Source organism: Selaginella moellendorffii, unplaced genomic scaffold (assembly GCF_000143415.4).
Source record: "Selaginella moellendorffii unplaced genomic scaffold, v1.0 SELMOscaffold_18, whole genome shotgun sequence".
Taxonomy (NCBI): domain Eukaryota; kingdom Viridiplantae; phylum Streptophyta; class Lycopodiopsida; order Selaginellales; family Selaginellaceae; genus Selaginella; species Selaginella moellendorffii.
Window position 1 is genome coordinate 1,041,436 of NW_003314279.1, and position 11,353 is coordinate 1,052,788.

At 54.1% G+C, this 11,353-nt stretch overlaps 5 protein-coding genes across 6 annotated transcripts; 3 read left to right on the forward strand and 2 right to left on the reverse strand.

The window, feature by feature from the left end:
• Nucleotides 1-206: 206 nt before the first annotated feature.
• On the forward strand, nucleotides 207-1,874 carry LOC9650157 (chromatin remodeling protein EBS). Of its 2 annotated transcripts, none has more exons than XM_024676743.1 (5): nucleotides 207-706; nucleotides 813-1,155; nucleotides 1,223-1,291; nucleotides 1,353-1,524; nucleotides 1,577-1,874. In XM_024676743.1, the coding sequence occupies exons 1-5, from the start codon at nucleotides 637-639 to the stop codon at nucleotides 1,577-1,579; spliced, it is 657 nt and encodes a 218-aa protein (XP_024532511.1). In that variant the 5' UTR covers nucleotides 207-636; the 3' UTR covers nucleotides 1,580-1,874. The 2 variants fall into 2 exon arrangements, with proteins under 2 accessions (XP_024532511.1, XP_002971888.1); XM_002971842.2 differs by having other exon boundaries at nucleotides 209-706; nucleotides 1,595-1,874.
• Nucleotides 1,875-3,102: 1,228 nt separating this feature from the next.
• LOC112346924 (RING-H2 finger protein ATL8-like) lies at nucleotides 3,103-4,230 on the forward strand. The gene has a single exon (XM_024676839.1). The coding sequence runs from the start codon at nucleotides 3,523-3,525 to the stop codon at nucleotides 4,210-4,212; it is 690 nt and encodes a 229-aa protein (XP_024532607.1). The 5' UTR covers nucleotides 3,103-3,522; the 3' UTR covers nucleotides 4,213-4,230.
• Nucleotides 4,231-4,250: 20 nt separating this feature from the next.
• LOC112346976 (pentatricopeptide repeat-containing protein At4g02750-like) lies at nucleotides 4,251-5,819 on the reverse strand. The gene has a single exon (XM_024677025.1). The coding sequence runs from the start codon at nucleotides 5,817-5,819 to the stop codon at nucleotides 4,251-4,253; it is 1,569 nt and encodes a 522-aa protein (XP_024532793.1).
• Nucleotides 5,820-5,982: 163 nt separating this feature from the next.
• Nucleotides 5,983-8,142, reverse strand: LOC112346977 (pentatricopeptide repeat-containing protein At4g02750-like). Its single transcript, XM_024677026.1, has one exon. The coding sequence runs from the start codon at nucleotides 8,140-8,142 to the stop codon at nucleotides 5,983-5,985; it is 2,160 nt and encodes a 719-aa protein (XP_024532794.1).
• Nucleotides 8,143-8,834: 692 nt separating this feature from the next.
• Nucleotides 8,835-11,018, forward strand: LOC9650159 (pentatricopeptide repeat-containing protein At2g35030, mitochondrial). Its single transcript, XM_002971844.2, has one exon. It carries the CDS (start codon nucleotides 8,835-8,837, stop codon nucleotides 11,016-11,018), a length of 2,184 nt encoding a protein of 727 aa, XP_002971890.2.
• The last annotated feature ends 335 nt before the right edge of the window (nucleotides 11,019-11,353 follow it).

Sequence of the window (11,353 nt, forward strand, 5' to 3'; positions counted from 1 at the left end):
AGAATATCCCTCCGGCGCAATACGGACGCGCGTCAACGGCTCCGAGCAGCGCGGACAGCGACGTTGACGTCGAATATCCGGGGCCCGCCAACGGCTCAGATGCCCGGATTGACTGACTGCATCCAACGGCCGTGGATGTGAGAGCCGGGGCGCCGGACCGACGGCCACGATGCGCGCTGCAGCGTCTTCCATTGGCACAATCGCATTGTTTTTTCATTGTTTTTCGCCACCACCCGCGGCTATGGCGGATCGCCGTGCGCATTGCGCTTCATGGACGTCGCGTTCGCCACGCCATCTCGCGCCGGGCGCGCTGGCGATGGCCGATCTGGCGGCTTGATCACGTAGGGGAGAATATCGCCTGTAGCCTCGCTCCTTCCAGTAGATTCTAGGGTTTTGGGCGATGGCGGGGGAGAGGCGGTCCGAGGTGCTGCGTCGGCGCCGGCCGCGCCAGGCCAATGCTAGGGATTGAGCTGCTAGCTAGGGATTGTGTGTGTGTGGGCGCGCCTCGATCAGCGAGCTCTCTGGCGGGCTCCAAGTTTTCTTCCCAGGAGGGCGATTCTTTTGCATGACAACGCTCACCCGGGCTTCCAGGCGCTGGCAGGAGAAGAGATTCATCGTCGATAGCGTAGCTACAGCATGGTTAACAAAGGAGTGAAGAAAGTGCTCGACTCGTACACTATCAAGGGGACCAACAAGACCATCAAAGGTACGTGCTTTCCTCAGTGCATGTAGAGAGGAGAGGCAGCATTCTCCGAGAGGAAAGGCATTGATCCAAGAAATGGATTCTTTGGTTTGCTTTCTTTTGCTTGCAGTTGGAGACGCAGTGTTGATGCGTGCTCAAGATCCCGAGAAGCCGCCATACGTTGCTCGCGTAGAGCAGATCGAGGCGGACACCAAGAACAATGCCAAGGTCCGGGTGAGGTGGTACTACCGGCCCGAGGAATCCATGGGCGGCCGGAGACAGTTCCATGGATTCAAGGAGCTCTTTTTGTCGGACCACTACGACGTCCAGAGTGCCGATACCATCGAAGGCAAGTGCATTGTTCATACTTTCAAGAACTACACCAAGCTGGAGAGTGTGGCATCCGAGGACTACTTTTGCCGGTTCGAGTACAAGGCGGCCACGGGAGGCTTCACTCCGGATCGAGTCGCAGTGTAAGATTGACAAAGCTCTCACTTTGGATTCTCTATCTTATGCTCTCTTTTTTTGGGTTTGAAACAGGTACTGCAAGTGCGAGATGCCTTACAACCCGGATGATCTTATGGTGCAGTGTGAGGAGTGCAAAGACTGGTAAGAATCAGTTTCTCTCAAATCCAAAAGCCTTGGCAGCCTCCGATGAAAAAAATGGCAGGTTTCATCCATCTTGCATCGGACTGCCGGTGGATCAAGTGAAGAAGATGGAGAGCTACTACTGCCCGGATTGCTCTCCGCAAGCACAAGACAAGTCCAAGCCCACGGGTCACAAGGTGTCGTCCTCTAAGCCGAAGCTCCCGCAGAAAGTTTCGCCTCCGCAAGAACTCAAGGTACTAAGCTACACGAGAGTGGAAAAAAAAAACTACCTTTTTCTATTTGAAGTGATTGATTTACCTGCAGGTGGATCCAAAGCGGCGAAAGAAGTAATGGCAAGAAGCCTTGGCAGCAGCAGTGGGATGAGTAAAACAGAAAAAAACACTTATTTTACTGAGAGCACAGTGTTGTGGCCACGGCAAAAGCTCAAGTGGCTGAGAGAGGGAGAGAGAGAGAGAGGAGATGTAAAGCCTCTAGCGAGAAGGGGAAGTAACTTGTCTCTGTTGTGTAAGATCATTGCGGGAAGGTGTAAGATCATCTCGAATCTCTGTTATAATCTATAATCAAAGTCACTATTATGGAGAAAGTTTTCTTCTGTTGATTCAACGGTCTCCTCGTTTTTCGGTAGAACTTAGATCTTCCTCGTTTTCCGGAGAAAGTGAAGAGAAAATAGCTAGTTTCATGGAGCAGCAAAGAAACTCACGCTTTGATCACTGGAAGCATGCTCTAAGTTTGAGGCAACGTTTTGATGCTTCCTTCGTCGCGAATCTCACTTCCAACAAGAGCTTTCAATCCTACAAACGCAAACTCCACGACATTTGCGGCGAGCCAGATGATCTTTCGCAAACCGAGAGCTAACTTTCTAGCTCCTCGCAAAAAGAAAGAAGCTTGCCATGGGATCTTTCTTTTTGCGAGGAGCCAGAGGGGGTGGTGTTGTGACCTCTTATGCCGAGTGTGGCCGAGCAGCAAACTAACTCACGATTTGATCACACCCCCAAAGTTTAGGAACAGCGATTCGACGCTTCCTTCGTCGCCACATTCACCTCCAACAAGAGCTTTCAATAATCATACAAAGCGCGAACTCCACGACATTGTTGCTTACTCGCGGTGATCCAGATGGTCTTTCGCAAAACCTTACGAAGCCACGATTCAAGCTATCGAAAGCGAAAGCTCTTCACAGATCATTTTCTGTTTTCGAATGTCAAAACGTACTTTTGAGAGTGTTCGACATCACTGTTTTCTCTTCTTTTATTTTACTCGATCTGTTGACAATTTGCCTCCTCATCCACTAGAGCCATATTCTATTCGATTTGATCGCGAGAATATAATCAAAGCCGCTGGTCTTTCCTTCCAGCCTCGATCGAAGACTCTCAGTTGTGTCAGTGCGACTCTTTCGCAACAAAGAAAAAAACACAGAGGATATGATCCTACATACAAGATGACGAGGAATTCACAACATCGGAAGCACAGTAGCGCTACTGGTTGGTTTTGTTTGGTGGTTTGGACTCCAGCGAATCGTGAATTGGTGGCCGCGCACACGCAAAATCTCGTTCTTTTCCTTCCGTGCTCCTTGTCAACATTCTTGGGCTTGATCTCGCTCGCATCAGCGTATATTTCCACTGTACCGGCGAGCCAGCGCGAATCGGCCCACCACAAATCCGAATGGTCACCGCCAACTTCCAAATCTCCCAGAGTTTCTCTTTCCTCCCCGGTTTTTTTTTTTCTTTTCTTTTCATTTTTGCTCTCTTTTCTTTGGTTTTCCGTGAGGATAAAATCCTTGACTTCATGCCTCGCTTTTGTTCCAATAATGCAGAGATGTCCGCGCTTTATTGACAAAAATGTCCACTCGGAGATGAGCGCAAAGTTACTCGCGCGGTGCGGTGCTCTCCCGAAAAAAAGAAAGAGAGAGATTTTTAAAGAAAATCTAGGCGTGAAGATTTGGAAGACGGAAAAAAACAAAAAAAAAACAAGTCCCAAGCGGGGCAGCGTGTTGATCTTGCAATCCGGGAGGAAAGCGAAAGCTGAAATGACCCTTCGACTTTTAAAGCTTTTGTGTTCCTGGGGAAGAAGCAAACGAAGTCAAGTTGGGAGGAGCTCACACCGACGGGTAGATCAATGTCTAGAACTAGATAAGTTTCACGCCGACAAAGCTCTTCGCATGGCTCGCAAGATCCTCCGCGCTTCCTAGGAGATAAGCTTCCCCAAGAGCTCGCTACATCCACAAAGTTCTTGGCATGGCTCGCAAGATCCTCAGCACTTCCCCTCCACCGGAGGACTCGCGGAGCCCGCTCCACATCTCCTCGTACAGCCTCCCATCCGGCTCCCGGATCCCCAAGGTGATGATCGCGGTGGTGGCGGGATTCGTGCTCACCACCGCCATCATCTATTACACTTGCAAGTGGGTCTTCCGCAAGAAGTGCCCCGACGCCACCGACGCCACCGCCGCCGCCTCCGGCGCCCCTCCGCCACAGCCGGACTCGCTCGAGGAGCTCCAGGCCCGGGTCACCAAGAGCCTGGCGCAGCGCCTGGGCAGCAAGATCGCCACGGCCATCCCGACGGTGAGCTACGCGGAGCTGGCGGAGTTCCGTGCCAGGGGCGATCCCAGCGGTGGCGCCGCCGCCGCGGAGGCGGAGGCTTGCGCGGTCTGCCTCACGGACTTCTCCAAGAACCCGGCGGGGACCAAGATCAAGATCCTGCCCAAGTGCGCGCACGCATTCCACTGTAGCTGCATCGATCTGTGGCTCATGACCCACGCCTCGTGCCCGATCTGCCGCGCCAGCTTGTTCGTAGCGCTGGCGGACCTAAATGCCTGGGCCTCTCGCGGCGGCGCCTCCTCTTCCCCAACGCCGCCGCCGCCGCCTCCAATCGAGCATCGTCCTCCTCTTCCGCCCGAGCGCCGCCCCGAGGATCAAGGAGGCGTGTGATAGTGTCCGAGAATCCCTAGATCTGTGAGGATTGGCTTTCACCCGTGTTCCCCGGCATCGAGACAGAGCATGTTGGAGACCAGGATATGGGATGCCGGGGAATCTCCAGCATTCCAGGATCCAGTGGCGGCGGCGGCGATGGCGGCGGCGCGGGAGCCCAGCTGGAGCTCGCCGTGGATTCCACACGCCGCCAGTAGCGTCTTGGCGGTGGTGGAATCGGGCACGAAGGGCATTGCGCCCATGAGCTCCAGCGCGCGGTCCGTGTGGCCGGCCTTGCCCAGCGCCGCGATCACGCAGTTGTAGTGCTCGATCGTGGCGGCGATCTGGTGGTCCGAGATCATGGATTGGAAGAAGAATCGCGCCTCGCGCAGGGATCCGTGGTGGATGCAAGCGCCGAGAATCGCGGTGAAGGTGAGGTCGTCGGCAATTGCGCCACCCTCGAGCTCCATCTCGCGCGCGCGGTGGAAGCTCGCGGCGGGCAGCCCCGCGTTCGCGTAAGCGGCGATCGCGGCCGTCCATGAGATGGAATTCCGCTCCGGAATGGACTGGAAAAGAGACTCGGCAGCCGCCGGATCCCCCGAGCGGGCATACGCTGCAAGAACAGAGTTCCAGCACGAAAGACTGCTCTGCGGCATTCGATCAAGCACAGATCTCGCAAGAAGTGGACAGTTGTTGTCGGAGTATGCCGCGCCGATTGCGTTCCATGACACAGCGTTTCTGCAGCACATCGATTGAAAGATCTCTTGCGCTTTCTGGATTTGCCCTCTCTGGGCATGAGCCGTAATCAGCGACGTCCACGAGATCGTATCTTTCGCAGGCATTCTCTCAAGAACTGCTGTGGCCGAGGACAACATCCCGTTTTCTATGTAGACATGAAGAATTGCGTTCCAGGAGACGATGTTCCTTTGCGGCATCTCATCGAAGACTTTCTTCCCATGAACCACATCTCCGCCAGCGGCAAAGGTGGCAAGAAGCGCAGTTGAGGAGCAGATATTGTTCTTGGGAATCATCCGGCACAGAGCCTTTGCAAGATCAATTTCAGAGCACTGCGAGCACGCAGCGATCATCGAACACCATGACACGTCGCTCTTTTCTGGCATCAAATCAAACACCCTTTTGGCCTCGACTATATGCCCAGATTGGGCATACGCAGTCACCACAGCCGTCCACGCCACCACATTCCATGCGGGCATTTTCTCCAGAACGTCCCAAGCGCCATCTCCTGCGTACGATGAAATCATGGCCGTCCACGCGACTACATCCCTTCCAGACATTCCGGCATAGAACAATCTCCTCGCGCAAAGGAACCGGCTGTGCTTCACATAGGCTTGGATCAAGCTTGTGACTGCAATGGGATTGCTCTCCGGAATTCTTTCTAGAATGGCAGTGGCATCGTCTATGAGACCGTGTTGGGCGCAGCACTGAACCACCGACGCCCACGAGACCGAGTCGGTCTCGGGCATCTTCTCGAAGGTAGTCCGAGCTTCTTGTGGATGCCCAGACTGGGCATATGCAGCAATCAGCAAGTTCCAGGAGAAAACGTTTCGATTATTCAGTCCGTGGAAGATGAACTCTCCAGCTTCTAAATCACCACACCTCACAAACATCTGGATGAGGAGATTGTGTAAGTAAGTGTCCTTGCTGTGGACAAGGGCATTGTAAATCTGCCAACCTTGATTGATATCTTTACACTTTCTTATCAAGCTCGCAAACTTTTGCATCACATTCTTGAGACAAGAGCTTTGTGTCTAGACTTTAATCTCTATGGTTCTAGTTTGCGACATCAAAGTGATCGTCCCAAGCGCTCTCATTGTTTGCAAAGCTTTTGTGGAGATCAAAAGCCCAGGTGTTGGAAAGCAACACGTAAGAAGACGTGAGCCCCGCATCGATGGTGAAAACTCTCCTCGCAGCGGCCTGGCCGAGTGTGATCTCCCCTTGCATCGAGCAGGCGCCGAGAAAGCTTGTCCATGGAGCAGTGTGGCTTTGCTCGGGCATCCGGCGGAGCAGCTCCCCGGCCTCCTCCAGCCGCCCTACCCGACACAGAGAATCGATCACACACCCGTAGTGGCTGCGTAGTCTTGAGAGGCCGCGCTCGCTGAGAGACGCAAAATGGTGCCAAGCCTCGTCCAGCCTTCCGGCATGGCTGCAAGCAAAAATTACTGCCAAGATGGTCACCTCGTCCGGCCTATCACCCTCGAGTTCCATCAGCGAGAAGAGCTCCAGCGCCTCCGGGGAAGCGCCGTTCTGCGCATTCCCAGCGACGATTGCATTCCAAGACATCACGCTCTTGCACGGCATTTGCAAGAACAGCTCCTTAGCTTCGTGGAGCTGCCCGTTTTGGGCATATCCGGCAACGATGGCGTTCCACGAAACCAGATCCTTCTCCGGCAATCCATCAAACAATGCCCGAGCTTCGTCCATATACCCGTTTTGACCATACAGAGAGATCATCGCGTTCAAAGACACAATGTTCCACTGCGCCATCTTTTGGAACATTGCGAACGAAATCTCCATGTTTCTGTGCTGGCCATACGACGCCGCCAGCGTCGTCCACACAACCACGCCTCTCCCGCTCATGGAATCAAAAAGCATCTTCGATTCCTCAAAATGCCCGGCTTGGGCACATGCTGCGATTATGAAACCCCAAGATATTGTATCTGCCTCGGGCAAGCGATCAAAGAGCTGCCTAGTCTCGCGAAACTCACCACGGATCGCATACGCTTCCATCATCACATTGAACGAGACGACGTCATGCTGGGGCATCATCTCGAAGAGCTTCCTCCCGGCCTCCAAATCCCGCCTTGCGCTAAATCCCGACACCAGCATCGTCCACACCACAATGTCGCGATCGGGGATCGCCCAAAACAGCCTCACCGCGTCGCCCATCTCGCTCAACTTCACGAGAGCGGAGAGCATCGTGGACCAGGTGACGGAATTCGAGTGAGGCATGAGGTGAAACACGGATCCGGCGTCCTCGATCCTCGAGTTTTGGACGCACGCCGACAGCATCATCCCCCAGGCGATGACATCCTTGAACGGCAAGAGATCAAAGAGCTCTCTCGCTCGCCCAAATTGCCCGCTCTGCGAGTAACCATCGAAGAGAGCGCCCCAAGAGAAGACGTTCCTCTCCGGCATCGCGTCAAAGCACTGGTGGGCAAACTCCAGGTCTCCGGAGGATGCAAATGCTCCAATCAGGACGTTCCATGTCACCTCGTTTCTCGCCGGCATGGAATCAAACAATCGACGCGCTTGGACGAGATGCCCAGACCGGGCATATGCAGTTAGCATGGCTGTCCAGGACACCACGCTTCTCTGGGGCATCTTGGAGAATATTTTACTCGTATCGTCAAGTTTTCCGTTGTTAGAGAACCCAACTAAGATCGAGGTCCACGAGTAAACGTTTCTCTGATCCATGGATTGAAACAACGCGAGCGCCTTGATCAGATCTCTGCTTGCGGCAAATGCATGGATCATGATGTTCTGCGCGATTGCATCCGCGTAAGGCAAAGAATCGAAGAGGATTTTCACGTCGTGGAAATGACCAGATTGAGAGCAAGCGCTGAGGAGCGTCGTATAAGCGACCAGGTTTTGCTCGGGCATTTTGTCAAAAATCAGTTTGGCCTGCAGCAAATGCCCGTTGCGGGCAAATGCCGCAAGCAGGAAGTTCCACGAGAACTGGCTCGTGCTGCCGCGGAGGGCGTTGAAAACAGCGAGAGCATCGCCAGGCGCGCCACATCTCCCATACATTTCCACCAGGCGATTGGCGAGAAATGTGCTGCAGGACTGGTCGCTAGATTGGATGAGCCTGTGGATCTTGCGCCCCTCAGCCAGGTCCCGAGCCGCCCCACACGATTTGATGAGCTCGGCGTAGTAGCCAGTAAGATCGTCCGCCTGACCTTTGGAGCGCTTGGAGGACCGAGCCAGTGACATTCTCGGGTCTCCTCCATAACTTTCAATACTTCATCATCCCTAACAGTTTTACTTGAGTCTAATGAGTCAATCCCTGAAATGCCAGCTTTTGTGAATGACCGCCACGACTTTCGTCCGTAAAAGAGAAAAGAGAAAAGTGATGGCTGAGCTATTTTTCTCTTTGCTGTATGTGGAGCATGTCATTGTAGACTATGACAACAAGGACTTTGAAGATTCCAAAGGTGTTTGTCGTGATGCAGGGCCGCGCTCTGACGGTTGACGGCCTCTAAATATATGATAAACGCATCCAAAAAGAGTTGAAGAGAAGTCACATTGCATTGTTCTGGCTTAAATAGCGAGTGACACAAACTCCTTGCCACAGTAGTGTAGTTCTAGTGAAGTTCCAAGGTTTTCATGGCTACTTGTGATCGATGAACGCGGCCGCCTATGCCCGGCTCATCAAATCCTACACCGTCTCTCGCGATCTCGTCCAGGGCAAGTGCGTCCACGCTCAGATCCTCCACTCCCATCTCGCCACCAACACCTTTCTCGCCAATCTCATCGTCGAGATGTATGGCAAATGTGGTAGCCTGGGCGATGCGCGAGCGGTTTTTCACTCCCTGCCCTCGCCCAATCTCTTCTCCTGGAATATCGTCATCTCGGCGTGTGCCGCGAATGGGGATTTCTTCGAGGCTATGCGCCTCTTCCATGCCATGCCCGAAAAGACCCAAATCGCAGCCACTGTGATGATCCGTGTCTATACCGAGCTTGGTCACATACAAGAAGCAAGGTCTATTTTTGAGAATTTGCCACGGCGAGATCCAGTATCCTGGACTTGCTTGCTTCAAGCATATGCCACACAGGGGCATCCAGTGCTGGCAAAACTCCTTTTTGACAAGATGCCCGAGTGGGATGTGGTGTCATCCACGGCCGCGATGGGCGCTTGCGTACACTGTGGCTTTTTGGGTGACGTAAAAGTTATGTTTGATCGTATGTCAAGACGCAATGTAGTCACTTGGACGACACTTATTTCAGCAAATGCCTCTATTGGGCATTTTCTGTATTTTGCGAGAGAAGCGTTTGATCGAATGCCTGAGAGGAACATCGTCACCTGGAACGCGATGATCGCCGGCTATGGTGAAGCCGGTGAAGTGGCCGAGTCGTGGGGGCTCTTCGACTCCATGGCCGAGCAGAACGTTGTCTCCTGGAATACGATGATGGGCACTTATGCCCAGCACGGGCATCCACTGCGCGCTTGGCAGCTCTTCGATGGAATGCCGCAGCGCAACGTCGTCTCCTGGAATGGATTGATCTCCGCGCTCGGAATCACCGATCTGGAGCTCATGGACCAGGCGTTTGATCGAATGCCCCACACGGATTCCATCTCGTGGAACACGGTGATGACCGTGCACGCCCAATCCGGGGACCTGGAGCGCGCCAAGGCGCTGTTTGATCGATCGCCCAGGAGAGATCTCGTGTCCTGGAACGGAATGATCGCGGCGTACGCGCAGCACAGCCAGATGGATCGAGCGAGAGTGGTGTTTGACATGATGGGCGATCGAAACACCACGTCCTGGAACACCATGGCCGAGGGCTACTGCCGGAGTGGATGTGTTCCGGAGGCGTGCTCGATCTTCCACGGCAGCCCACAGCGCGATCTCCTCTCCTGGACCGCGATGATGGTGGCGTTCGCGGAGAATGGGATCGTCGACGGCGTCAAGAGCCTCTTCGACCGGATCCCGCACAGGGACGCGGTGTGCTGCACGGCGATGCTGGACGCGCTGGCGGCGCAGGGGTGCGTGATCGAGGCGGAGGAGGTGTTTGCCTCGATGCGCGAGAGGGATGGAGCGGCTTGGAACGCGATGATCCAGGCCAATGTCGTCAACGCGCGCCTGGATCAAGCCAAGGAGCTCTTCGATCAGATGGACCACCGGTGCCGGATCTCCTGGGACACGCTGCTTCAGGGGCTTGTGGCCGATCGATCCGTGGAGTGCGCCAAGGATCTGTACGATCGGATGTCCCAGCACGGGGTCTCATCGTGGACGTCGATGATTCAAGCATTTGCCCAAAGAGGGCATTTCGAGAAAGCCAAGGATATCTTCACTCATATGCCACGGAGGGATGTCATTGTGTGGACGGCTTTGCTCGCCGCGTTCTCGCAGGAGGGAAAATTGCAGTTTGCTACAGAGGTTTTTGAGCGAATTCCACAGGCAAATCTCGTCTCTTGGGCTGCAATCGTTGCAGCAAATGCCCAAAACGGGGATATTGGACACGCGAAAGAGCTGCTTGATTGCATGCCCGAAAGCACTGTCTCCGCCTGCAACATCCTTATCGGTTCATACGCGCAGCACGGCAGGTTGGCGGAGGCGAAAGCCCTCTTCGACTCAATGCAGGAAAGAGATACTGTCTCTTGGACCGCGCTCGCAACAGCAAATGCCCACGCGGGGCATCATGCCGCTGTCCAGCTGCTCTTCGCATCGATGCTGCTCGACGGGATCAAGCCGGACGAGCTGACGTTCCTGTGCCTGCTCTCGTCGGTGGCCTACACGGGCATCGTAGACGAGGTCCGTGAGAGGTTCATGGCAATGGTGGTGGACAATTTCGTGGAGCCGACGCTGCAGCACTACTGCTGCCTCATCGCAGCGCTGGCGAGGGCGGGGAGGCTGTGCGATGCCGAGGAGCTCATTCACTCGATGCCGTTCATGCCCGAGCAAGTGGCGTGGATGACACTCTTGTCAGCGTCAAGAAACGACACTGATTTGGTGCGTGGGAGTCACGCAGCGCAGCATGTCATGAGGATCAAACCGCAAGACTCCGCATCGTATGTGTTGCTCTTCAACCTCTACAGTCATGGTCTAGCAAGCTCTGAAAATGTAGTAAAAGAGCGAATGAAATAGAGTCTTTGTTCAGGTAATAAAATTTTACGCCGTTGCCAGGGATCGAACCCGGGGCGTCCGCTTGACACCATATAATCTTGATTAGGTTAAACTAATCTAGAGACGCGTGTTTGTATCCGTCTCCTTTGCGATGAGCCTCTTGCTGGTTAAAACTAATCTAGGTTCACGGAACAGAATGTTTATAAGGCCGAGACGCATGTTTGTATCCCGTCTCCTTTGCTTTCATTTGGATCATCTCTTTTGCGTCCCAGCACTCACAGCACCAAAAGAGGCAATGAATGACGAGCAAGCAATGGATGAGCATGAGCTTTTGCTTCATTTGCAGTTGTGTAGGG

Coding starts and splice junctions, on each gene's coding strand:
- LOC9650157 (XM_002971842.2), top strand. CDS start 637: ATGGTTAACAAAGGAGTGAAGAAAGTGCTCGACTCGTACACTATCAAG. Junction 707..812: donor GACCAACAAGACCATCAAAG/GTACGTGCTTTC, acceptor TTTTGCTTGCAG/TTGGAGACGCAGTGTTGATG. Junction 1,156..1,222: donor ACTCCGGATCGAGTCGCAGT/GTAAGATTGACA, acceptor GGTTTGAAACAG/GTACTGCAAGTGCGAGATGC.
- LOC112346924 (XM_024676839.1), top strand. CDS start 3,523: ATGGCTCGCAAGATCCTCAGCACTTCCCCTCCACCGGAGGACTCGCGG.
- LOC112346977 (XM_024677026.1), bottom strand. CDS start 8,142: ATGTCACTGGCTCGGTCCTCCAAGCGCTCCAAAGGTCAGGCGGACGAT.
- LOC9650159 (XM_002971844.2), top strand. CDS start 8,835: ATGCCCGAAAAGACCCAAATCGCAGCCACTGTGATGATCCGTGTCTAT.
- LOC112346976 (XM_024677025.1), bottom strand. CDS start 5,819: ATGTTTGTGAGGTGTGGTGATTTAGAAGCTGGAGAGTTCATCTTCCAC.